The 25209-nt window shown below is 40.7% G+C and overlaps 1 protein-coding gene across 1 annotated transcript in view; it reads left to right on the forward strand.

The window, feature by feature from the left end:
- Positions 1-23835, forward strand: part of F5 (coagulation factor V) — a 36163-nt gene extending 12328 nt beyond the window's left edge. The window contains exons 8-25 of the mRNA XM_009981112.2: positions 626-803; positions 1850-1952; positions 2338-2549; positions 3281-3431; positions 3836-4048; positions 6170-8108; positions 10024-10189; positions 11389-11625; positions 12120-12327; positions 13379-13558; positions 15219-15335; positions 15779-15850; positions 16939-17033; positions 20438-20593; positions 21428-21572; positions 21730-21878; positions 22652-22834; positions 23626-23835. Of these exons, the coding sequence (XP_009979414.2) occupies positions 626-803; positions 1850-1952; positions 2338-2549; positions 3281-3431; positions 3836-4048; positions 6170-8108; positions 10024-10189; positions 11389-11625; positions 12120-12327; positions 13379-13558; positions 15219-15335; positions 15779-15850; positions 16939-17033; positions 20438-20593; positions 21428-21572; positions 21730-21878; positions 22652-22834; positions 23626-23814 (4693 nt within the window). The 3' untranslated portion in view covers positions 23815-23835. The remainder of the gene's footprint in view (positions 1-625; positions 804-1849; positions 1953-2337; positions 2550-3280; positions 3432-3835; positions 4049-6169; positions 8109-10023; positions 10190-11388; positions 11626-12119; positions 12328-13378; positions 13559-15218; positions 15336-15778; positions 15851-16938; positions 17034-20437; positions 20594-21427; positions 21573-21729; positions 21879-22651; positions 22835-23625) is intronic.
- Positions 23836-25209: the final 1374 nt, after the last annotated feature.

Below are 25209 nucleotides of genomic sequence, written 5' to 3' on the forward strand. Positions count from 1 at the left end.
AAAGTCATCATAGGTTGAGATAAAGACAGTTTAATAGGACAGGAAGAAGTAATAACAGTAATAACAATGATGATAAAAGAATATGCAAAATAAGTGATGCACAATGCAATTCCTCACCACCTGCTGCTTACCGATGCCCAGCCCGTTCCCAAGCAGTGATCACACCGCTCCTGGCCAACTTCTCCAGTTTATATACTTAGCATGATGTCCTATGCTGTGGAATATTCCATCGGTCAGATTGAGTCAGCTGTCCTGGCTGTGCTCCCTCCCGTCTTCTTGTGCATCTGGTAGAGCACAGCAAACTGAAAGTCCTTGACTACTTAGTAACAGCTAAACACATCAGTGTATTGTTCTGATACAAAATACAAAAAGATAGCCCTATACCAACTACTAAGAAGAAAATTAACACTATCCAGCCAAAATCAGGACAGATGCTAAAACACAAATAATGTTTCAAGCTGCTTCTTAACTAATTTAGATTAGAATTTGAGATGAAGACCATTAAAGTCTGGATTTGCTTTCAAGCAGTGAGGTTTCTACCAGTTGCTTGAGTACTAATTCTGTATTCTAATAGATGTCACCATTCAAGTTTTGTTGATCATTTGTCTTTTCCTTTATTTTTAAGACACTATAAAGCACAACACTTGGACAACTTGTCAAATCTCATAGGTAAAAAATATAAAAAAGCTATTTTTAGGCAGTATACTGATGCCAGCTTCACCAAACGTCTGGAAAACCCTCGTCCCAAGGAAACTGGAATCTTGGGCCCTATTATCAGAGCTCAACTCAATGACAAAGTCAAAGTAAGTAACATAAATTCAGAGATTATACTGTAGCATAATTTTCTGTTGGGCAGAGACACAAAAGAACTAGTTTGATTTGGTTTGGGTTTTTTTGTCAAAAAATACAGCTAATGCTGTATGTATTGGTCCTACTAAAAGGTATGATCACAAGAGAAGTGTTTAGCTTAAATATTTTGGCATTCTGCCTATAGTTTCCATAATTGTGCTTTATTTCATAACATAAACACACTTCCTTCACACTCTTTGTAAAATATATTTATATGTTGGCACTGGTCCAAAATAAGAAAACGCTAGACCCAGGTGGACTTTTGGGGGATTTAGATGTGAGGCCAAACTTCATGAGCCTCTCATTCCTTAAGTTGTTATTTTTTTCTGGCTGTTTTAAACAGTGGTACTCAGTTTTCATAGTTAAGTGTTCTTTCATGGAGTTATCATATATGGAGTTACCATATATGTATCTACTGCTGTCACATCCACTTGCCTTTCTGTTGTCACTTAATGATCCATCACAAAGTTTCATGACTCTTGGTTGCCACCAGGACTCTGTGACTCTGAATTTGAGTTTAGCATGTTTCTTCTGTTTTTTTTGGTTTCATCAGGAACAGGCAGGACGTTTTGCTTTTTCCTCCCATATCCCCTTTGGGTCCTGGAATCTGGGACAAGATTTGTTTTTAAATCTCTTTAAATTTGTTTTCTACCATGTTGAAGGTTCTTAAGAACTTCAGTCAGTGACTTCATATTCCCTGAGGTAGTGTGTGCCTAGGAGCTGGAAGAGCAAGTGTTCTTTTTAGATTTTCCAGTGACCAGATGTAAGAAGCTGAACTTCACTAATGCACTCTACAAAGCACAGCAGCAGGATACCAACACCATTTCGACTGTTGAGTTTATATTATCAGACAATATTTAAGACAGTCCTCTGCCTTTCCAGCACTTACTGGGCTGAAGCTAGGCAAATTCTACTGTAGCTGAAACTTTGTTATGTTTTCAGGCAAAGAGTTGCTGAATACTAAATTCTTTTTTTTTTTTCCATCTGCGTATCAATATAGATTGTATTCAAAAATAAGGCCAGTCGACCCTACAGCATTTACTTCCACGGAGTGACACTCTCAAAGAATGCAGAAGGAGCTGATTATCCTCTGGGTCCCACTAGTAAGAAATTGTGAATTACATTTTGCATACCACTGACTGTTGAGGAGGGTTTTGTTGCTTTGAAGGAGTTGCTGCGGATGGGAATGTGCATGACTGGGACACCTCAATTCTATGCTCTGCCTCTGCTGACCTGTTGTGTTGCCTTGTAGAGAAACCAAGGTATCATCTGCAAAGCATAGACAAACACTCTTTTTTTGGTGTCTTAGTTTTCTGTTCTTGTTTGTGGTTTCAGAGAGAGACAAAGGTTCATGCTGAACTTCAGTTATCTCAGAGATAGCTTGAAATGGCATAACTGCACCAATCTCATTATATAACATCAGGCTGCACCTTTTAAAGATCTGGCTCTAAGTTTGTGTCGTTACTGTTCTCCTTTATTTTTCCTTAGGCAATGGCACCCAGAGTAGAGGAATTGAACCAGGGAAGACATACACTTACGAATGGAAAATTGCTAAAACGGACCAACCCACTGCACAGGATGCACAATGTATTACAAGGCTATATCATAGTGCTGTAGATAGTGAAAGAGATATAGCCTCTGGACTGATTGGCCCACTTCTGATTTGTAAAAGTGAAGCATTGACACAGAAGGGTGTGCAGGTAACATGTTTGGCAACCTCTTAGAGAGATTTTTCTCAAATAATGCTATTTGATCTATAGTGAATTTGGTTTTGCTCCCTTTAGAGAAGTGACATTTAGAAAGCAATTAAATCAATAGGGTCCTGAAGAAATTATTTGAGGAAACAGTCCTCTAACTGTCCACAGCGGAGGAGGAATTATATTCCGATTTTCTTAGCAAGAGCAGTGTTTCAACAAAAGGTCAGCCTAACTTGAAAGTCTACTTCTAGACTTGATAATAAACTTCCCTGCTGCTGTTAAACCTTCACATTCTAAAAGATACTCAGATCTGAGCTCGTCCCTTTCTGTAACAGATATAACTCAGCAGTCTGACAATCTCAGGCATCACTGAATCCAGAGCAACCCAAACAGCAGGAGAGAGTTCTGGGCGAGTGATTCGCTTTGAATTCGCCATTGAAATCTTGCTGGTCCAGGAGACTGGTCCTTTTACAGAGAACCCAGTCATACACCATCTGCGTATCAGCAGTGCTAGTGGCTTCCTCAATGTGCTGCCACAGGTTGGTTGCAGTAGTAGGATTGTCACCCCCAAGTCTTGACTCTCTCCTCCCTTTTGCTTAGCCCTTGGATCATGCTTACTACAGCTCTGGTGAAGCTTGTATTGCTAACAAAGTTAATAAAAAAGATGGTAAGATCGAGTCCTTAAAACGTATCCCTGCTCATGAAATGTAACTGCTGTGCTGATTGTCTTTCAGAAAAAGGCAGATGGGGAGCAGCAGGCGATGTTTGCTGTGTTCGATGAAAATAAGAGCTGGTACATAGAGGATAACATCAGGGACTACTGCAGCAACCCTGCTGGTGTTAAAAGGGATGATCCGAAGTTCTATAACTCCAATGTAATGCACAGTGAGTGGCATATCAAGCTGAATGTTTTGAAAGCTTATATGGCCTAGGCATTCAGTGATTGCTTGTTCTCAGATGAGTGCAATCAGGGAATTCTCTAGAGAGTCAGTGAACTACTAACCATGTCAGTAGCACTGTACAGAAACATGCAATATTTTAGGAACCAGGCTGGCTCTGGACCCTGAAGCAAAGGCAAGAGTTACTTAATTTTGACACAGCATCCTGCTGCCTTAGAAATACCATTTCCAGAGCTGGAATCTACAGGCTACTGTGGTTTCAGCCCTGTGCCCGTCTCTTTCCAGGTGCAAATGTGAGTCCAGTTCAGTGAACTGACATCAAAGAGCAGGAGGTTTGAAACGTCTTGCTCTGAAAATACTGAGACCGCTTTTATTTTGCTTTCCTTTTAGCAATAAATGGCTATGTGTCTGACAGCAGTGAAATCCTTGGATTTTGCCAAGATAATGTGATTCAGTGGCACTTCTCCAGTGTTGGCACTCATGATGAGATTGTCTCTGTTCGCCTTTCTGGGCACTCTTTTCTGAACAAAGGGAAATATGAAGATGCGTTGAACCTTTTCCCAATGAGTGGAGAATCAGTCACAGTGGAAATGGACAATGTTGGTAAGTGGTAAAACTATAGCATTTGACAGCTCTTGTCAGACACTTTTAAATCTCGAGTCTATAAGGACTTACCTAAATAGGAAAGAAAGCTTTTCAGGTAAACACAGTGCTGGAAAACATTGAATCATTCCCCAGTGCAGCTGATGTGTATGGAGTTTTGTAGGCTACACAGGCTTAGCACATAGCATAACTGTATGCTATACTGAGGCTCTTATTGGTTTTGGGTTTGTTTTTTTCACCTCACAATTAGTATTGGGGTTAGCAATGATCACTTTAAGGCAATTTTAAGTTTGTCCTTGGAAACAATCCAGCATTAGCTCCTCTGTATGATTCCCAGTTTTGCTACATACTTGTCCATCCTGAGTTAGCTAAAACAGGCTGTCAAATTAACGCTAGCCATTATTGGAAAAAGTGACTACAGCTCCCCTTAGGCTTGTGGTCGTTTAGCAGCAGTGAAGTTTGCCTGACTGAATCGGTCACTGGTCCGTTGGTATACATCTTGATGTCTAACTAGGCTTAGTACCATATCTTGAAAAATTGATACCAGAACCTATGTAGTCCACACTTACGGAATTACCTGCAAAAGAACAGAGATTCTTCCTCATTGGAGGCTAAGAGTGTTTAGTGATCGTCCTAAAATCTCACAAGGTTTAGGTGTCCTTATCCTATTTAAAGTACCAATATTTTTTTATATCTTTTATCTATTTAAATAACAAATTATTTATGTCCTCAAAGCATGTTTTCAGCGATCACACAGCATCAAGACCTTCTAAGTTAAAAATGTATTCCTTGTTAAGTGTTTTTTATTGTTGAAGACTAGGGAATCATTAAAACTCCATCAGACTTCATGGAAACTTCCCCAGTAATGAAGTTGTCCTTTTTCTTCATTTTTTGGTATGTGATTGCTTCTTTCCATCTAAGGCAGGTTTCCTTTTGTAAATCTGCTGTTGTTAGAAAGAAGGAAAGCCACGCAGGTCACTTCAAACTCTAATAAATACAGAAAAATTGCATGTGATTTTTTTTAATAACAGTGCTTGGGAAAACCAGCCTTTTTAATTCTGTATATTCTGTCATTTATACTAGTTCCAAAAGCAAGCTGTAACAAGCAAAGGACTTGATGCTGTTTAGGGAAATAGATTGTATTTTGCTCTTTGCGGATCCTAGTTTCAAATGGAAAACTGATCTTCTGACTAGGTTTTGGATGAGTTATTAAAACTTTGATTAAAACCTTTAAGTTAATCTAAAATGCCTTAGACTGGCATCTTAGTGTTTTGTGTCCAGACTGGAAATTCAAATTACTTTGTTCTTTTAAAGATCATCCTTTATGCATTCAGAAGTTTTTAAAATATTATGGTTTGTCAGATGTTTGTCAACATTGCCTCAGAACATATTTGTTCTGTTCAGAATGCTCTATCTGTGTGGCAATGCATACAACACTAAGGACAGGACAAAATTAAAAATTTCTCTCTAAAGATAGGCTCATAGAATAGAATCATAGAATGGTTTGGGTTGGAAGAGACCTTAAAGATCATCTAGTTCCAACCCCCCTGCCATGGGCAGGGACACCTTCCACTACACCAGGTTGCCCAAAGCCTCATCCAACCTGGCCTTGAACACTTCCAGGGATGGGGAATCCACAGCTTCTCTGGGCAACCTGTTCCAGTGCCTCACCACCCTCATTGTGAAAAAAAAAAATTCTTCCTTAGATCTAATCAACATCTCCCCTCTTTCAGTTTAAAGCCATTGCCCCTTGTTCTATCACTACACGCCCTTCCCAATCCTAGATCCGGATTTAAATACAGCATCCTTTATATTGTTTTTTTCTTTTTCATATCCTTCTCTTTCATGGGTTATGTTTGGACTCGGGTCCTAGGTACAGCTTAATCAGTGAAGAAGAGCTCTAGCTCTTAAGTGTATTTATTTATTTATTTACATTTATTAATTATTTTTCATTGTAATGAGAGCTAATGGAAATCCCAGATGAGGATTAGCACCCTGCTATAGCAAGTACTTAGAAAAAAAAAAAAAATCCCAGCAGCTTGCCCTGACCACTTCCATGATGGGCAGTGTCTGCTCTTGTAACTACTGCATATTAGAAAAACACTTTTATTTCAATTGCAGGTACTTGGCTTTTAGCATCCTGGGGTACCCCAGAGATGAGTTATGGCATGAGGCTGAGATTCAGAGATGCCAGATGTGACAATGAGGAAGATGACACGTTAGTTGTAGATGTCACTTACCCCAAGATGGATAAAAAGGCTGTTTCCACCTCAGTTGAAGAAGTGCAAGAAGAAGGAGATAAGGAGGATTTGGATTATCAGGATTACCTGGCTTCTTTTTACTCCATCCGAAGCTTAAGGAACACAACAGGCAATGAAGAAAAACAAAACCTCACGGCACTGGCTTGGGAACAGTATGAAGGCACTGATGCTGCAGGTTCTGAGGTGGTGGCTGACTCAGTTCTGACAGCTATAAATGATAGTGAATCCACAAACACCTATAAGTTCCTAGAAACTCGTATCACTCCTCTTCCTCCAGTTGAGACTGAAACATTGCAGTCAATTGACACCTCAGCCACGACAGAAGAGGATGTATTTTTAGCTAGCATAAGTGATGGAAAGGCTGACTTGGTGTTTGAGAACAGAAGCCAAAGCAATTATGAAATAGATCACAGTAACATGTCTGCAAGTGAACACTTGCTGAGCAATGGAGAAGGCCAAATGAATGTTGCAGAAGAGCTTCCGACCAATGTAAAAGACAGTAAATTTTTTTCAGAAAAGCATCAAGAGGAAAGCACAGGAAGAGGAGATTATAACGTTAACAGGAAAAGGAAAAGGAGAAACTCGCTGGCCATTAAGTTTTACTCCATCCAAAAAATGAATGCCCTTCTAAATCATGTACGAAATAAAAATACCTCATTTTTTGATGAGGCAAGTGCACCTTATTCTGTGCATCATGTAGAGAACACATCCGATATTGCCATGATGGGAACTAGCCAGCTTCCAAATGATTATGATGATGATGATGAACTAGAAGAGGAGGAAACCAAGATGGAAAATGCCAAGGGTGCAGTTAACTTGACGTTTGCTTTGGACTTTATTATAGGAGATGGATCTAATGCATCCAGCCTCTCTGAACCTGAACTACCTGAAGATAAACAAGCAGATACTTTTTCTTTAGATCATACGTTAGGCAATATAAGCCCTAATTCCAGCCCTGCACTAGTGAAGAACTTTCTAGAAGCATCATTGCCTAGGTCTGGGAAATACTCATCTAAAATGACAAATGAGGAATGGAATTTGGTGTCTGCAAAGGAGAGTCTGGGATTAGAGGCAAATTTAGATAAATCTGTTAGTGGTAAGTTAAATCATCATGGCAGAAATGGTACAACATTCGTAAATAAGAAGCATATGAAGAAGTATCAAGGCTTCTCACATCTAATGGGAGAAACACAGAAAGGGAGCCATGTGCACCCAGCTCTGAAAGGAAAGAAGGGGAACAAGAATGATACTTTGAGTACATCTGGAAGCTTCATCAAGGTCCGAAGGAAAAAAAAGGAACATCCAAAAATGACCCACACGCTGAGCCCAAGGAGTAAAAAGCCCCTGAAACTCACTGATTCTATGGCAGGGTTTGGCCGTACACTGACTCCGGGTGAGACCAACCACATGGCACTGCCATGTTGCACTAACACCACGGGGCCGCCCAGCAAGGCCAACCGCACAGTGGATCTGAGTAGTGCCAGGCACGGAGAGTCACTAAATTACACATTCACCCCACGGCAGCTTAAGCCATCAATCACAATTGGGCTTCCCCAAGAAAATGGAGACTACGAATATGTTACGGAAGGATTTTACAGTGAGGAAACATCAGGTGGTGAATACGAATACCATTACGTGACCTTTGATGACCCATACACGACAGACCCAAAACTGAACATCAACGAGCAACGTAACCCAGACAACATTGCTGAACATTACCTGCGTAGCAAAGGGAACGAGAGGAGATACTACATTGCAGCTAAAGAGGTCTGCTGGAACTATGCAGGATATAAACAAAGGTTTGGCTAAATCATTTGCTTTCATTTTGCACACCATCCTGACTCATACTAGCAGAATGTCGATAAATCTAAGAGCATCTGATATGCAATGTGATATCCGATGTTGCAGCTGCAGAACCCTAAGAATTTTCCATAGGAGGCTGAGACTCCCCTAGAATGTCATAGAGAGAGATTGCTATAATCAAGAGCAATACAACTAAGAACTCTTCTGGTTGGTCTTTTTTTGTGGGTTTTTTTTCGTCCTTTTTTTGGTCTTAACCTCCTTTTGTAGACTCACTAGAAACACTCTTTAAAACAAAAGTTGGAAAACCCACTGTAAGGAGTCAAGAGGGAAACTTCCAGTTAGTTTTGTTATACTTGAATGACCTGTTTTACTTTCTCCTTGAATTCTTGGATTCCATAGTAGAGATAGGATAGATATCTCCTCCTACAAAGTCTTTCCAGGAATTTAATGGACTAAGTGATCTAATACAGACAGGATGTGCATATGGGCAGGATGAAATCGCAATTTCTAGCGCTAGCAAGAAGGGATGGTGTCTCAGTTCTCTATTGTAAAATGAAGTAATAGCACTTTCCAACTTCACAAGGCTGCAGTACTGAAAAATGTATGAAAGATGCAACGTGATTAACCACACTGATGACTGCCTTATACTTAAAGTAAAAATAAAGCTGCATGAACTATTGCATTGTTGTTCCTACTGTTTAGAGAAATCAGGTGACTGGATTGCAAACCCTAATGTTGAAGGGTTTCCTTATGTTTTGATAGAGAAGGCTGGCCACTATGCCACAGCAAAGAGTATGTATGACTTGAAAGAAACTCTATACTAAAAATTATCTTAGTTCCTACAAATTAAGATCAGTGCTCACTCTACCATGTGTGGAATTCCTAGTCACTTTTCATCAAAAACCTGAACTTTGTGGCCCTTGGAATTAACAAGACCGAAACTGCCACGATTTCAGATTTTTGTCAAAAGCAGCAAAAACAGGAGCAGGAAGATTTTCATTACACAAAATTCAGCTCCAAACATATATTATTTCTCAAATTGAATTTCCATTTTCTTTGAGTCCATCCCTTCCTTTTTAAGTGTTCTCAAGGTTTACCCCTGCCTCATCTCAGTCTGTATAAACAGCACTTGCAAAAATGGCAGAAACCACAGGCAGTTTCTTTGTGCACGTGTGAAATAAAAAAATCCTTATGCTCAGAGCTCTATATAGGTCTCCTCAGTGAGGTTCATCTTCAGCTGATGTGAGGCGCGTAGTTTCAGTGAAATTAGCAGAACCCATGGCATATACCATCTCAGTGTGCTGAAGGGCTGAAAACCAGCCTTTCTTCCTACTAGACGACTTCAGTTAAGTTTCTGGGGTTTTGCAGAATTGATAATGAGGCAAGGTTTATAGGGAAGGGTAATAAGTTTTATCAGAATAATAGTATTTTAGTGCTTCTGTTTAAGATCTGAAGAATGGTTTGAATACCTAAAAGCTTATTTTTTTCTTACCAGCTCTATGTTGCAAAATGCAGATATAATCAAATGTAAAATGTGTTTCTGTTAGCTTTCCAGAGAAGGTCCATCTGTGAGACAGCAGAGTATAGGTGGCAGGCTCACTACGCTCTGAACTAAGCTCTGATTCACATCAGTAAGGCTAATGGTAAAAAAGGAAAGTAGAGCTCAGTTGGGTGTTCGGAGACTGGCTGGAGTTTTTCAGTGATAGCTGACCAAATCTTCGAAGGATCTCTTATACAACTGTAGAACTAGAACTGCTTAAACATTGCATGTCATGATTTTCAGATTCATCTGACATTTATTTGTGTATTTTTTATATTCTAAAATGTTGCTGCTATATGAGTTCTCAGATTTTATCAAAGCTATTATTTCTGATTCACTGTGTGTTTTTTTAACTGGGGATTTCCTTTCAGTACAATGATGAATGACAAAACCTGTAAAGATGGCACCACATACAAGGTGATTTTCCAAAGCTATACAGACAGTACTTTTACAACTCTTCAGGATGAAGATGAATATAAAGAACACCTTGGCATCCTGGGGCCAGTTATCCGGGCTGAAGTGGACGATGTTATCCTAGTAGGTCAATGTTTTGAATATGTGTGCAGAATAAGATTCTTATGGCGATCTTAGTGTGGCACAGAATGGGTCTAAAAATACCACAAATTTTTAAAAGATCATGATGAGGAATCAGCTTTCAAAGCCAGAAATCACAGTGTAGACACACAAGCAGTGATGCGTTCCTTTGAAACGGATCATCCTTTTCCTCTCCTATCCATGGCAAATTCACTTCTGTTTTTCTTATGTTTCCCAACATTAAATACTGGCTTATCAGTCTAATGTAAAATGAGATTTAAGTTTAACATTGAAAAACCCTAAGTTTTTTAAACCCAAGTTGCACTGAAAATACTGTTTTTTTTATATGTTAAAGGAGCTTCTTTATTTTTAAAAAATAAATTAGTAAGTTTGTATTCAAGATTAATATATATATTTGTCAAAAAAGTGTATTTTCCTCTGAAAACTTTTGCACTAAATGGGTTGGTTAATACAAACAACAAGGATGGAGAGGAACTGTATCCCTGGTGATACAGTGGTATATCTGCATTAGGAAGCACACTGCTGTAGAGTTTCTCTCTCTCATCTTCCTTATCTGGTCCTTCAGCACACAGGGATGGACTAGATGAGGAGATCTCAACTGCTTTTCGCTTATGTCAGTAGGAGTAGTGCGCAATAGGAACGCATTGAGCTACATTTAAAAACACGAGTAAGAGAAGAAAGAGGTTATTTTAGCTTGAGAGCATCATTCTCTAGAGAGAGATAAATATGTAATCTCCCTATCCTCATGCTTCTCTGGGACAAGTGAGGAGTGCTGATTTCAGCGATAGTGATACATACAGAGGTCTACTGTTACTATTTTGTGCCCTTCAGTGTGACTGTGCAGCAAAGTTTAAGGGGTAGAAACTCCCCATCTCCCTGCTTGCTGTAACTAAGCGTATCCAGCTGTGAAGGGCAGTGGTAGAAGTCCTAGGAACCTAGACTCAGTGCAAGCCAGGGAGTTAGACTCATGCTTTCCACTTTTTATTTAACTGCCTGCATCAAGGAGAGTGACTGCACAGAGATGTCAAAAGCAATCACTGCCAGCTTTGCCATGCACAACATAGCCTGCAGTCATCATACAAACCTTGACCCTGGTTTGAGGTCATGGGAATGTATTACCTAGGGACCTCAGATTAGGTCTAAATTTGCTGAACAGAATCTTTCTTCTTTTTTTTTTTTAGGTTCATTTTAAGAATCTGGCATCTCGACCATATTCCCTCCATGCTCATGGACTCCTCTATGAAAAGTCCTCTGAGGGAAGCATTTATGATGATGAATCTACTGCTTGGTTTAAGGAAGATGACGAAGTTCAGCCAAATAACAGTTATATATATGTATGGTATGCAAACAGGCGATCAGGGCCTGTGCAGTCAGGAGCAGCTTGTCGGTCCTGGATCTACTACTCCGATTTAAATCTGGTAAGGAAATCAAAATAGAAGTGGTAGTGTTGCTGGGGTTGATCACAGAATCAAAGAAACATTTATGTTGGAAGAGATCACTAGAAATCATATAGTCCACTCCCCCCAGTTCAAGCAGGGTCAGCTAGAGTAGGTTGACCAGGACTGTGTCCAGTTGAGTTTTGAATATCCTCAAATGATGTTACTGTATGGCTGTAGAAACATAAGCTGCAGAACACGTTTTGGATAGCTGTCCTTTCTTTTAGGCCAGGTGGTCCTATCTGTCATTTGATCTCTTACACTCTGTTAAAAGAGGATATAAGCTGTTGAAGAATTCAAGTTGGGGAACTCTTTCGTAGATTGAGCAGGGAAAAGTAAAGATACAAGGCAACGACAATTCTGGCCTCGGCTTATAAATTTTTGGGGGCCTGATGCATTTCTATAGAATGCTATGATTTTTTGACATCTTTTGGGAAATCCACTTTTAAATCTAATATGAGTTTACTACCTTCTAGGAGAAAGATATTCACTCTGGTTTGATTGGGCCAATACTGATCTGTCAAAAAGGAACCTTCAATAAATCGAACACCAAAACGTCGACCCGAGACTTTTTCTTGCTTTTTATGGTCTTTGATGAAGAGAAAAGCTGGTACTTTGACAAACGTTCTAGAAGGCCTTGTACTGAGAAGACCCAAGAAACGCAGCAATGCCACAAATTCTATGGTACTTAATTCATTTTGCCAAGTATTCAGTTTATTAGTGTAAAGGGAAAGGTGTCGGGGAAGGTATCTCTGCTCACAGTGCCTTTGAACCTGCATAAATTCTACATGTTAATTATGTGAATTTTTTTTGTTGTTCTCCTTTGTACCCATAATAGTCATAGTTTTGTATGTAAAAATTAGCATGGACTGGAAATTTATTATTAAAATGAAGAAAGGACATTAGACTGAAACTTAGAACGGAAAACTTCTCCCAGACTCACATACATCTACCCTCCAAATTGAGGGGGGGAGGGGGAAAAACAAACCACAACCAACCAGCCAAACAAAAAAAACCCACAATTTTCAGTAAGAAGCTAATACCCTGAAAACTTTTTCCAAGAAATTTAAAAATATTGTAATAATTTGACAAATCAACTAGTTCTACTGAGGAATTTGAAGCAGCTGTAGGACAGCCCTTCATATACCTCTCTGTGGCTACAGGGATTTTAGTCATGTAGAGTTAACGAAGTGGCGGACTGTTCAAAGGTAACCCTTTTTTTCTCTCTGAAATAATGGTCAGTAATGAAACTCTCTGTTTCTGTCCTTGAAAATCCGATGCTTGTGTGCTGTAAGTGACATGTTTGAAAAAGGCATGTTGAGAAGTGGAATCTGTCTTTTGAAAATGTGGTTTATAAAATCAGTTATTAATCGAAGGTGTCAGTTGTGGCTGTGCAGCTGTGGAAATGTAAGCTGCAGAACAGGTTTTGGATAGCTGTCCTTTCTTTTGAGCCTGATGTTCCCATCTGGCATTTAATTTCTTGCGCCTCTTTGTTCTCTTGACAGCCATGTGTTGCAAGCAAACTGTGCTCAAATCCTCTGGTGACATCCCTGAATTTTCTGAATTGATGTACATAGACCATAAAGTACATAGCACTTTGAACTGGAAAAAGTGGTGTTATTCCCAAATGCATTACTTCATTAAATATTTCACTCATTTTAATAACTACATTCTAGGACTTTGAGACCTGTTTTGTGAGTGATTTTTCCTTACAATATTTATTACTGTTTTTCAGCTATTAATGGGATTACCTACAACTTGCAAGGCTTGAGGATGTATGAAGGTGAACTGGTCCGATGGCATTTGCTGAATATGGGTGGGCCAAAAGACATTCATGTGGTTCATTTTCATGGACAGACCTTCATAGAACAAGGACAGCCAAAGTATCAGCTTGGTACATACCCACTCCTTCCAGGTGAGTATCAGAACAAGTTCTGAGGGGTGACTGTGTGAGTCTGGTTTTGTCATACCCACATAAAGGTGAACAGAAGTTGGCTTTGAGCACACTTAAGAGTTTGAGAGCAATGACAGTTCGTTTGCCTATGATGGTCAGAAGGAAAATCATCACTTTTCACCTCACTTAACACTGTGGGAGTGGAGAAAATAAAGATAACATTGCTGTCCTCTAAAACTGGAAATCTGAGTGAAGTTACAGACAAAACTTAAGTGCTTGGACAAATATCTTCCTCTCAGACGAAAAGGGATATGTATGGAAAATGAATAGCAGTATGGTCTGCAGCACTGCCTTCTCTTCTGCACTTTCCTTGCCACTCACCAGATAGGAGAGAAACCCGCTCACGCTCACATTTTATTGCATCTCCCTCTTCCTGTCTGTGAAGTAGGTCATGCTGCTGGGCTTGGCTTTGGAAGTGCTCAACAGTAAAAGGTCAGTATTGGAAAAAGGAAGTCAGTAGGATAGTGTCAGCCACCAATTCCTCATGAGATGACATGTACAATAGCATAGCAATCCTTTTCATGAACCCCCAGGCTTCAGTACTGCTGAAGTCTCACTGGTGTTTGCTGGGAAGGACTATTGGTTCTGTGGTGAGGGTTTATTTTTATAATGTCAAGATGAGTGTGAGACAGAAGAGAAAGAACAAATGTGAGCCCTAGGAGAATTCTTATGTCCAGAGAGAAAGGAAACAGGCTAAAAGCATTCATTAGGTCAGAGGATATACTCCTTTGCCCGTAACTTTACATGTTACGAGCGTGCAATAACAGTCCATAAGAAGCCTGTATTTGTAGCTACAAGCTTGTTTAAAAAAAAAAAAATAAAAAATTGACCTAAACAGGAAACAAGGAGATCAAAATAATGGCATTGGCTTGGAATAGTGGGAGTTTATTTTAGTGAACATTAGGTGGTTTATTCACTATTTAAGCTTTTTGAGGTGATGGTTTTCACTGTGAAATCTCCATATGTTTTCGTTTAAACAGGAACCAGAATTATGATGTCTGCACTAACTAGGGATATAAGAAAAGCAATGAAGCATGTACTGTGCTTTCTAAGAAGTGCAGCAAACAGCCTAAACCATATCTGCTTCCTGCTCAGTCCTTGGCTCTCCTGGGGCATGCAGCAAGTTGCGGAGGGGGGGAGGGGGGGGCCATACATCTGATTCTCCTGCATCTACTTTCGGCTTCTTTACATCCATCCTTTACATTACTTGAACAACACACTGGGGCAGCAGGAGTAAGAACTACGATCGGCACCACAGAATTAACATCCCTATGTTACATAATAAAATTTAATAGCACTGTTCTTTACACAGCTTGGCACTGTATTTAATGTGCAGATAGCTGTTGTTACATATAAGCATCCAAGGTTTTACACTTTGCACCAGCAGCAACTGTTAGGTTTTGATCTGGTCAGTTAATTCCAGTCTCAGTCTCCAGATGGAACTTGCTTGCTAAGAAAAAAAATTATGGTGGCAGTTATTGCGCTCTCTGCAGTGTGTAGCAGGTTATTTAATTTTTCTGGGTTAAGTCACAGGATAATCTTTGGTTTAACATCCAGCTTCACTAACATCAACCTTATAATGCTAATGTTTCTGAGATGTTTCTTTTCCATTTTTTTCAAGGCTTGTTTCGAACAATTGAAATGATACCACAGAGACCTGGCTGGTGGCTTTTAGACACTGAAGTGGGAGAATATCAGCAAGCAGGAATGCAGGCATCCTATTTGGTTATAGAGAAAGGTACTGAACTAAGATGCTTTTTGGCTGGAGGAGTCAAGCTATAAAGTCATCTCTACCATTTTAGGATCACTAAAAATAAATGTGGGAGATTGTTCTGCAAAAACCCAAAGCAGCTTCAGGGAGGGGATGGAGTGGTTACTGTAAATTTATTCTAGAAGAAAAAGTGTTTAGCCTCTAGCATACTAGCTTCAAATTATTTAGCATACTACCTTTATTCCTTTAGCATACTAGCTTTGAATCTGAGGTTTCCTCACAGTGACCAGTGGATTAATCTGCTGAGAGAAATTGCAGAGATTAACTTGGCCTTCTTTGGGAAGACAGTGGTGATGTTACAGTATTACTAAGAATCATTCTAAATTATGTTGCCTTAGAAGATTTCACCAGAATATATATTGGAATAGCCCTCTTTTTCTTTAACAACAAACTTGCTGTGCTCTCTTTAGAGTGCAGGATTCCAATGGGTCTGGCAAGTGGGGTTATACTTGATTCGCAAATCGACGCTTCACATCATACAGGTGAGTTAATACTTGAAAAGGTCCAAGCATGCTCCTGAATATCCTCAGCAAAGTGTTGCAGCTCCACATTCTTTTCGCATCTCGTGATACGTCTCACAAGATCCATTCAGCAGGGAATCAACTGTCAGGTTAAAACACTCTCCAGTGCTACAAGCAGAGATGTGAGCTGTGCTAGATAGCCCTCATTATTGTATTTTAACAGTGTCCGGGGTCTACTGTCAGCATCACAAGCCTGAAAGTCAGGGATTCCTCTGTCCGTGGCCTGCTGGATGACCTGGAACAAATCCAGATTTTGTCCTTTGTGTTCCCTGCTTGAAAATCAACAGCAAGTGTTCAAAAAGGTTTTGAGATTTGTATGTGTTATGAGATGTGAAAGGACAAACTGTATCTGTTATGAAAGATTTGAGAACCTGGCATCCACAGCAATGACAGTCTTTAATTTAGCAAGTTTATTCATGGTATAAAAGTGGGATCATTTGATAGAGCAATTGATTGAATTTTACATGGACAGTGGGAAATCAAGGTATACAGGTTACACACACATGCAGGAACACACATCCTTTCCCTTAAAATAACAAATAAATTATATATTTTGGAAAACTTATTTTTGTAGGGATTTAATTTTCCTTCTTCATTTCCCACCACAGTGTTACGAAGGCTTGAAAGCTGTGTTGTCCTATGTACTTCATATCAGTTGTTAACATGGAAACCTCCTTATGCAGAGGGAAGCTCTCTGCTGTGAACGTAGAGCGCGTTTTGTTTCTGATCCCGCTGGTGGTCAAAACTTGTTTAGCAAACTCTGGACCCTGGTTCCAAATCAGCACACGGTACATGACATAGAAGGCTGTTATTTTTGAAGTCATTCTGCCAACTATAAAACTTGGTAGGGTAACAGCTAACTTTCAGTTGCTAACCATGTCCAAATTATCCTAGATTATAGTTTTAGAGTCTATTGGTTGGTTGTTTTTTTTTTCCCCGAGGCAGATTGGAAAAGAACTTAAGCTCTCAACATCCATACCTAGTTACAGCCTCCATTTTTTTTCAGCATCTCTTTTTAAATTCTTGCTATATTCATGTTTTCTGTCTAGACTACTGGGAACCTAAGTTAGCCCGATTAAACAATTCTGGAACATACAATGCTTGGAGCACTACAACGAAAACAGAAGAACTCCCTTGGATCCAGGTATGGTTGGTACACCATGTGCTTCACTGTCACTGAGCCTGGGTGTGGCCATACCATCCTGTGTTGTGATTTTCCTGCAACTTGTTGTTTTAAAACAAGTCAAGCTTGTTGCTTGCTGAGAAGGCTGCTGGGGAAAACTGAAAAGATGCAGCAAGCTTAATTGGTGATGCTACAAACTGTTCACCTTCCCTGGTGTAACCCAGTCTCTACTGCTATTGAGGCCCATTGACTGGACAGTTACCCTCACAATTTCAAAGAATCATAGAATGGTTTGGGTTGGAAGGGACCTCAGAGATCATCTAGTTCCAACCCCCCTGCCCTGGGCAGGGACACCCTCCACTACACCAGGTTGCTCAAAGCCTCATCCAGCCTGGCCTTGAACACTTCCAGGGATGGGGCAGCCACAACCTTCTCTAGGCAACCTGTTCCAGTGCCTCACCACCCTCAATGTAAAAAATTTCTTCCTCATATCTAATCTAAATCTCCCTCTTTCAGTTTAAACCCATTGCCCCTTGTCCTATCACTACGTGCCCTTGTAGAAAGTCCCTCTCCAGCTTTCCTGTAGGCCCCCTTTAGGTACTGGAAAGCTGCTATAAGATCACCCCGGAGCCTTCTCTTCTCCAGGCTGAACAGCCCCAACTCTCTCAGCCTGTCTTCATAGCAGAGGTGCTCCAGCCCTTAGATCATCTTTGTGGCCCTCCTCTGGACTCGCTCTAACAGCTCCATGTCCTTCTTGTGTTGGGGACTCCAGAGCTGAATGCAGCATTCCAGGTGGGGTCTCATGAGAGCTGAGTAGAGGTGCAGAATCACCTCTCTCGACCTGCTGGCCACACTTCTTTGGATGCAGCCCAGGATACAGTTGGCTTTCTGGGCTGCCAGTGCACATTGCCAGCTCATGTTGAGCTTCTCATCCACCAGCACTCCCAAGTCCTTTTCCTCAGGGCTGCTCTCAATCCATTCTCTGCCCAGCCTGTACTTGTGCTTGGGATTGCCCTGACCCACGTGCAGGACCTTGCACTTGGCCTTGTTGAACTTCATGAGGTTCTCACAAGCCCATCTCTCCAGCCTGTCAAGGTCCCTCTGGATGGCATCCCTTCCCTCCAGCGTGTCAACAACACCACACAGCTTGGTGTCGTCAGCAAACTTCCTGAGGGTGCATTCAAACCCACTGTCCATGTTGCCAACAAAGATGCTAAATAGCACTGGTCCCAGTACTGACCCCTGAGGAACACCACTCATCACCGGCCTCAACTTGGACAGTGAACCGTTGACCACAACTCTTTGAGTGCGACCCTCCAGCCAATTCCTTATACACCGAGTGGTCCATTCGTCAAATCCGTGTCTCTCCAGTTTAGAGACAAGGATGTTGTGTGGTGTGGCGGCTGAATGCACGGACTCCATAGATGTGATACCAGAGACCTTTATTGCAATTTACAAGCAGCTTTTATAGATCATTTTTCCAGCCACGATGTGTCCACGCACCCTTTGCTTAGTTATGATTTGTTACAACCAGTAGTGCACGCGCCTGTTTTAGCTTTGCTATTGGCTATGCCTAAAAAAGCATTATTTTCTGTCTTCTAAGCTAAATGTCAGCTTCTCACACTCCTCATGTCAGCTGCTCACACTCCCTTTTCCTTTTTATCAGCATTCTTCCTCTTTATCGGTGTTTCCCAACTTCATCAAGAACACAGGCTTAAATCATCAAGGTCAAATCCCAACTGTAACTGTGTATATGATTCCACAGTGTGGGACAGTATCAAATGCTTTGGACAAGTCCAGGTAGACGATGTCAGTTGCTCTTCCCCTATCCATCAATGCTGTAACCTCATCATAGAAGGCCACCAAATTAGTCGGGCAGGATTTGCCCTTACTGAAGCCATGTTGGCTGTCACCAATCACCTCCTTATTTTCCATGTGCCTTAGCATAGTTGCTAGGAGGATCTGCTCCATGATCTTGCCGGGCACAGAGGTGAGACTGACTGGCCTGTAGTTCCCTGGATCTTCTTTTTTCCCATCTTTCTTTAAAGATGGGGGCTGTGTTTCCCCTTTTCCAGTCACTGGGAACTTCACCAGACTGCCACAACCTGAAATATGATAGATAGTGGCTTAGCAACTTCATCTGCCAGCTCCCTCAGGACCTGCGGATGCACCTCATCAGGTCCCATGGACTTGTCCACCTTCAGGTTCTTAAGATGGTCTCGAACCTGATCTTCTCTTACAGTGGGTGGTTCTTCGTTCTCCCAGTCCCTGCCTTTGCCTTCTGTAGGCAAAATTAGACTGTAAAATTATTAGACTGTAACTGTTCTGTAGGCAAATGAAGTCATTCTTTCTGTTTGTTTTTTTTTCCTCTATCTACCTAAGAGTATATATTTATATTTATGTATGTACGTTTGAGTGATCATTTGAAGTGTAGTACTCTCAAACATTGCTTCAGATAATTTTGTGTGTGTGTGTTTTGCATGCATCTGTGTGGAGCATGACATAGCACAGTGTGGCTGCACAGGGAAATTAAGCTTATAATTATGGCTTCAAGCACTATACCATCCACTCACCTCACTTCTCTCATCTTTTTCTTCTGTCCCAATCACTAGTGCACCAGATAGCAAATTTGCACCCAAATTTAGGTAAGATAGTTGATTTCTTACAAATCTCATTAAAATTTGCAGTTGTGAGAAAAGAAAGACCCAAACTAGTGTTGCAGTATAAGTTCAACAGGTGGCTGTTATGTTTGGTTTGCTAACAGTTGACATGTTAGCAAGTTAGTGGATGTGAAGCAGGGGGATAAGGTTGGGGGATCTGATGTGGAACTAGAAATACTGTTGGGAAGAGAAAGAATTTGATAGGCGACATGGTAGTGAGAAGCTGAGGCTACTGCAGTGAAGCATGGAGAGATGTGGAGGGCGTATCCCGAAGAATGAGTTTCACTGCTGAAAGTAACATCTTGCTGATTTGATTTTATTTGCTAAGTTTCTAGATCTGATACCAGCAGGTATGGTGGCTTCTCAGCACCTTCACAATATGCCTGTTCTCAACCTGGATATCCAAAACTAGTGGCAGCTTATGAAAATGTGAGCCTTGAATTTCTCTATACTCCTTCTGCCTATCTGTAAAATGAGGATAATAGAGTTCTGCCTAGCATGGAGACACAGATATTTTTGAGGTGTCTGTGGTGCTATGCTGAAAACCGTAAAATCTCTTCTGAAATTAAGCGCACATACAAATAAATACATAAGCGAAATGAGAGACAGAATTAATTTGGACTCTGGCATCTGCTTGTATTCCTCCTGAGACCGTTAGTGTTGTGGGTTTTAAAATGCAGGGCTCAAAGCTATTGTGTAGATGCCAAAGAATGAAACATTTCATGGTGTGTTACTGGTTTTATAAACACTGTTTGCTGTTCCTAGGTGGACTTTCAAAGACAAGTTCTGTTAACTGGGATACAGACGCAGGGAGCCAAGCAGTTTTTAAAGTCCTTGTACATCCAGAAGTTCTTTATTGTTTACAGCAAAGACAAACGGAAGTGGAGCACCTTCAGAGGAGACAGCTCTTCAGCACAAAAGGTCTGTACGTGCCATAGGGGTTGCGACAACTTAGGTAGCAACATTGGATGATGCAGCGGAGTGACATTTATGTTAAGAGATTGTGAAAGAAGTGATGGTCTTCAGAGATTTAATAATACAGCTTGAGGCCTCAAAGGACGTTTACCAATCTAATCAAATTCAGATCAGAAGACAAATCATAAAGTGAGGAACCTCCTAGACTGGGGTTTAGATTGGCTCTGTGACCTTGACTGTATAAAGCCTTGGTTTCTCACAGGCATGTCTCCCTACTTTTATTTCCTAAGCTCATGTTAGCTTCTTCAAGCAAGCAGGAAGCTGAACTAAAAATCAGACCCTACCTCATTTGGGACTCAGTCCTCATTCCTTCATGTTTTTACAACAGTTGAAAGTTAAACTGTCTGAATTGCCTGCAGAGGGCCTGTGTAAGAAGTGTGGCTGTACCCTGCAAGAGGTTCATTTAATGCCCAACCACTCCTGCCCTACCAATTACAGCTCCCTTCAGTTTACCCTGAGGTTTCTATGGTACAACTCCTGGATTGAAAACCTGTTGTATCTTATCTCTCCTTCTGCCTCCTTACTAATGTCTTCTTACAGACTTATGTAGTGCATAGAAATGAGTTGCTTATTTGAACTGAGGCCTTCAGGCGCTTCCAAATATGCTGAGATGGGACCATTAATTTCAAGTTGCCCTGCAGCACAGGGCGCTCCATCACAGAGGATGGGGGCTGATGGTGTAAAAAAGACTACTTTCATAAAAGAGTGGGTTTTCAAGCATCCAAGCTTGTATTTGCATTAAATTAACTCCATGTGTATGTTTTTTTTCTTTTTTAATAGATTTTTGAAGGTAATTCCGATGCCTATGGAATAAAAGAGAACATCATTGATCCCCCTATTATTGCTAGGTACATCAGAGTCTACCCAACCAAGGCTTATAACAGGCCTACTCTTCGCATGGAGCTCCTGGGCTGTGAAGTAGATGGTAAGAATGAGTTGTGTGCTGGTGCTTCCTTTCTAGCAAATTTTTTACTAATACATTAAATGAAACTAGAATTGTGGATGTTCTCAATTCCAACATTGTTGCTTTAGGCTATGGCTACTTGGATGAGCTGGAGATAACATGGTGCTTCTCTTAACAGGTTGCTCTTTGCCACTTGGAATGGAAAATGGAGAGATCAAGAATACCCAGATAACAGCCTCATCTGTTAAGACATCCTGGTTTAACACATGGGACCCTTCACTTGCTCGTCTCAATCAGAAAGGAAAGATCAATGCCTGGCGCGCCAAGGTAACAAGTGAAAAACAGGGACAACAGAAAGACAGCTACCATTAATAAATTTGTGCTGCCTGTGTGCTCCTGTGCCTCCTGCATGCTGTGTCCAGTGCCAAGTGTGATAGGGTTACTTCATGGCTCTTTAGCCATTCTTGGGAAAAAGCCCATTCAACTCTTCTGGTAGAAAACTTGTTGAACTGGCAACAGCAATGAAATCGTATTTTGAGAGATGAATTGTGTCCTTTGGGCCAGAGTTTGCAGCACTTCCTTGCAGAATAGCCCTTTTAATTTCAGGAGATGGATACAAGTTGAATATTTGACTCCATGGGATTAAAGAAACCCTTCGTGGGTTGGTTTGTAGGCAGTGCAGCTTAATGGATAACGGAGCTGGGTGACCTTCAGTAAGGCATGTGAGCTTCTAGGTCTTCAAAATGAAGTTGCGTTTCTTTACAGAGCACCTTGAGATTTGCTGGAAGCTACTGTTTTGTATTAGCATTTGGTATTGCATTTTAATACTGGAGATAAATCTGTGTTATTTTTCATTATGCATTGGAAATTGATGTGGAAATCTTAAGACACCAAATACACCGTCTGCAGTGAAGAAGTTAATTGTATGGGCCACCAAGAACACTTGTGACTTTTGCCTCGACTTTACTCTTCTGCACTCCTTTGATACAGTTTTGATGCATTTTGGTGACGTTTTAACTGTCTTGAAACAGGATTTTTCACTTAAGCATATACAGACATAGACAATTTTGCTAATAGACGACCTTTTTTATCAATTGTAGTTGAACGACAACCAACAGTGGCTGCAAATTGATCTCCTCACAATTAAGAAGATAACTGCTATTGCTACCCAAGGAGTCAAGTCTGTATCTACTGAAAGCTTTGTGAAAACCTATGTTATCCTATACAGCGACCAAGGCTCAGAGTGGAAATCCTATACAGATGGTTCAAGCTCAGTGGCAAAGGTATCATCTTCAGCTCAGACAGTTGTATCGTTGCTCAGTTTTAGATGCTGAGCACAGTCAAGGCCTAAAGGCAGAATATCTGGTCAAAGAGATGCTCTCACAGGGCTTTAAAATGATAGGGAGCTGGGATTACCACAGATAATGTCATAATATCCACCTGATTTTGATAACAGTAATTAATGGTCATAAAAGGAAAGAACACCAAATCTGTAGAGAATGCAGTCAACATTGTGATAAAAGGAGCTGACACTATTTGTGAAGGAGGACATTTAATTTGAATGCACAAGGACATTTAATTTGAATGAACAATGGATTTCCCAGGCTGTCTCTTCAGCTTTTTTACTTCTGCCTTGATTTTATAAGTGAAATTAATATTAGTGAGCCGTTTTGCTGTGAGGGAGCTACAGAGCTCCAGCTATCCACAGAGCAGACACAATACTTTATGTTGTTGCCCATATCACTTTACACCAACCTAACCCACAAGGACCTTTAGCAGAGGTAAAATAAAGGATGTTTGTTTTTTCACTCCATCCAAATTAGAATGGCAAATTTCATGGTGTGGATGGAAAGAGAGGCTGTTTAATTCACTCAGAATCAGATATTGCTGGCCTGAACTAGCTTTGACCCAGTGTTTTAGGAAACGGCTGGATGTGATCTTACGTAAAATCAGAAATGAGCCAGTCCATTTACCCTGGATGGCTACTGCAACAGCTTGGAATCATCTAAAAAAGAAAAAGCTGCATTTTTTAAAGTGCTGCCTTTTAACTATTTGTGTGTTTGTGTATTTGCAGGTTTTCTTGGGTAATGAAAACTGCAATGGGCATGTCAAGCATTTCTTTAATCCACCCATCCTGTCCAGGTTTATCCGCATTGTTCCAAGAACATGGTATCGTGGTATTGCCCTTCGGGTGGAACTCTACGGCTGTGATTTTGGTGGGGGTCTGGCTGTGAAGAGGACTGACAAGTCTGGGAGCTCTTGACCTTTCAGCAGTCATCATGCAGAACAACTTTTTTCAAAATGCTTAAAACAATCATACATAGTACTTAGGATCTGCGCTTCCTCAAAGGACCTTAATGTTTTGCCAGGAAGAAGTGAGAGGATTTCTCTGGCAGGTGTTTCATTCCTACAAATACACATTTTAGGAAACAGCTATGATTCTTTTCTCTGGGAAGAAATAGCAGTCCCTTATGATTTGTATATTGCTTCTTCATTCTAACAAGTACTCTGTCTTACTTTTTACTTAATTGTAAGTTCTAAATCCTTGGGAATGGAGCCTCTGGCCCTATCCTGAGCCCTGATAATCTCCATTTGCTAATGCTTCTGCAGCACAGAGGATCATAGAATCATAGAATGGTTTGGGTTGGAAGGGACCTCAAAGATCATCTAGTTCCAACCCCCCTGCCATGGGCAGGGACACCCTTCACTACACCAGGAATAGAAAGCCACAGATGGATGTTCTCCGTACCATACATAGGACTGAGAGGGAAAACCAATGCAGCTGCAGTGCTGCATTCCAGCAATGCCTCGGTAAGAAATGATTGTAGGGGTGGCCTGTCTTTCATCTGCTCTGTGACAAAGGTAGAATGCATTGAGGCATATGCAACCTCTTCTCGGAGAAGGCGGGTTCACATTACTGATTTGATTCTGACATACCCAGCACGCCTGAAATGCTGTGGGTTTCACATAACAATTCATCTTCAGTGCCCTGGAAAGGGGATGGGGATCAGCAATGCCTTTCTCAGAAATGAGGAGGGAAGTGACTTTAACCTGGATTATGTTGGGTGATGAAATGGCAACAGTAGAACCAAAGAGAGAATCCAGAACTCCTGGCATTCAGTCCCATAGAAACTTTTAGACTGTGGGGAGGAGGAGCTCCCTCAAATAGGAAGGCATTGAGTACCATAGCTGTTCAGTGAGAATACAACCTGGTTGTGGCAGAGGTGTAGAAACATCTGTGTTTTCTTTACCATTTAGCTCTGACAGAGTTTTCACTAATGTGCATAGAACATACGTGGATTTTTCCCAGGATCACTACCTGTAGTGAAAATATATGCACAGTCCATGAGTTCATTATTCCAGCAATTTAGTTAAGCTTTCAGTTTTTGGCTTCTAGCCTGTAAATTGCTTAATTGCAGAACTTCCACTTGTCACAGTAGGTGCCCTTCAGCAGGGTGGATTTTTCAAAGTAGTTTGGCTTTGAACCTTATATGGTGTTAACCAAGTTATTTCAGTAGTTTTTCAATTCTTGTATCTTACGGACCTTGTATTTCAAAATGAAGATACAGAACGGGAGTGAAAAAAGTATAAAAACTAAACAAATATTTTCTTTTGTGTTTTGGTTTTTTTTTTACTATGTCACAAACTGTTGTCATTT

The sequence above is a fragment of the Tauraco erythrolophus genome, chromosome 1 (assembly GCF_009769465.1).
Source record: "Tauraco erythrolophus isolate bTauEry1 chromosome 1, bTauEry1.pri, whole genome shotgun sequence".
NCBI classification, from domain to species: Eukaryota; Metazoa; Chordata; class Aves; order Musophagiformes; family Musophagidae; genus Tauraco; species Tauraco erythrolophus.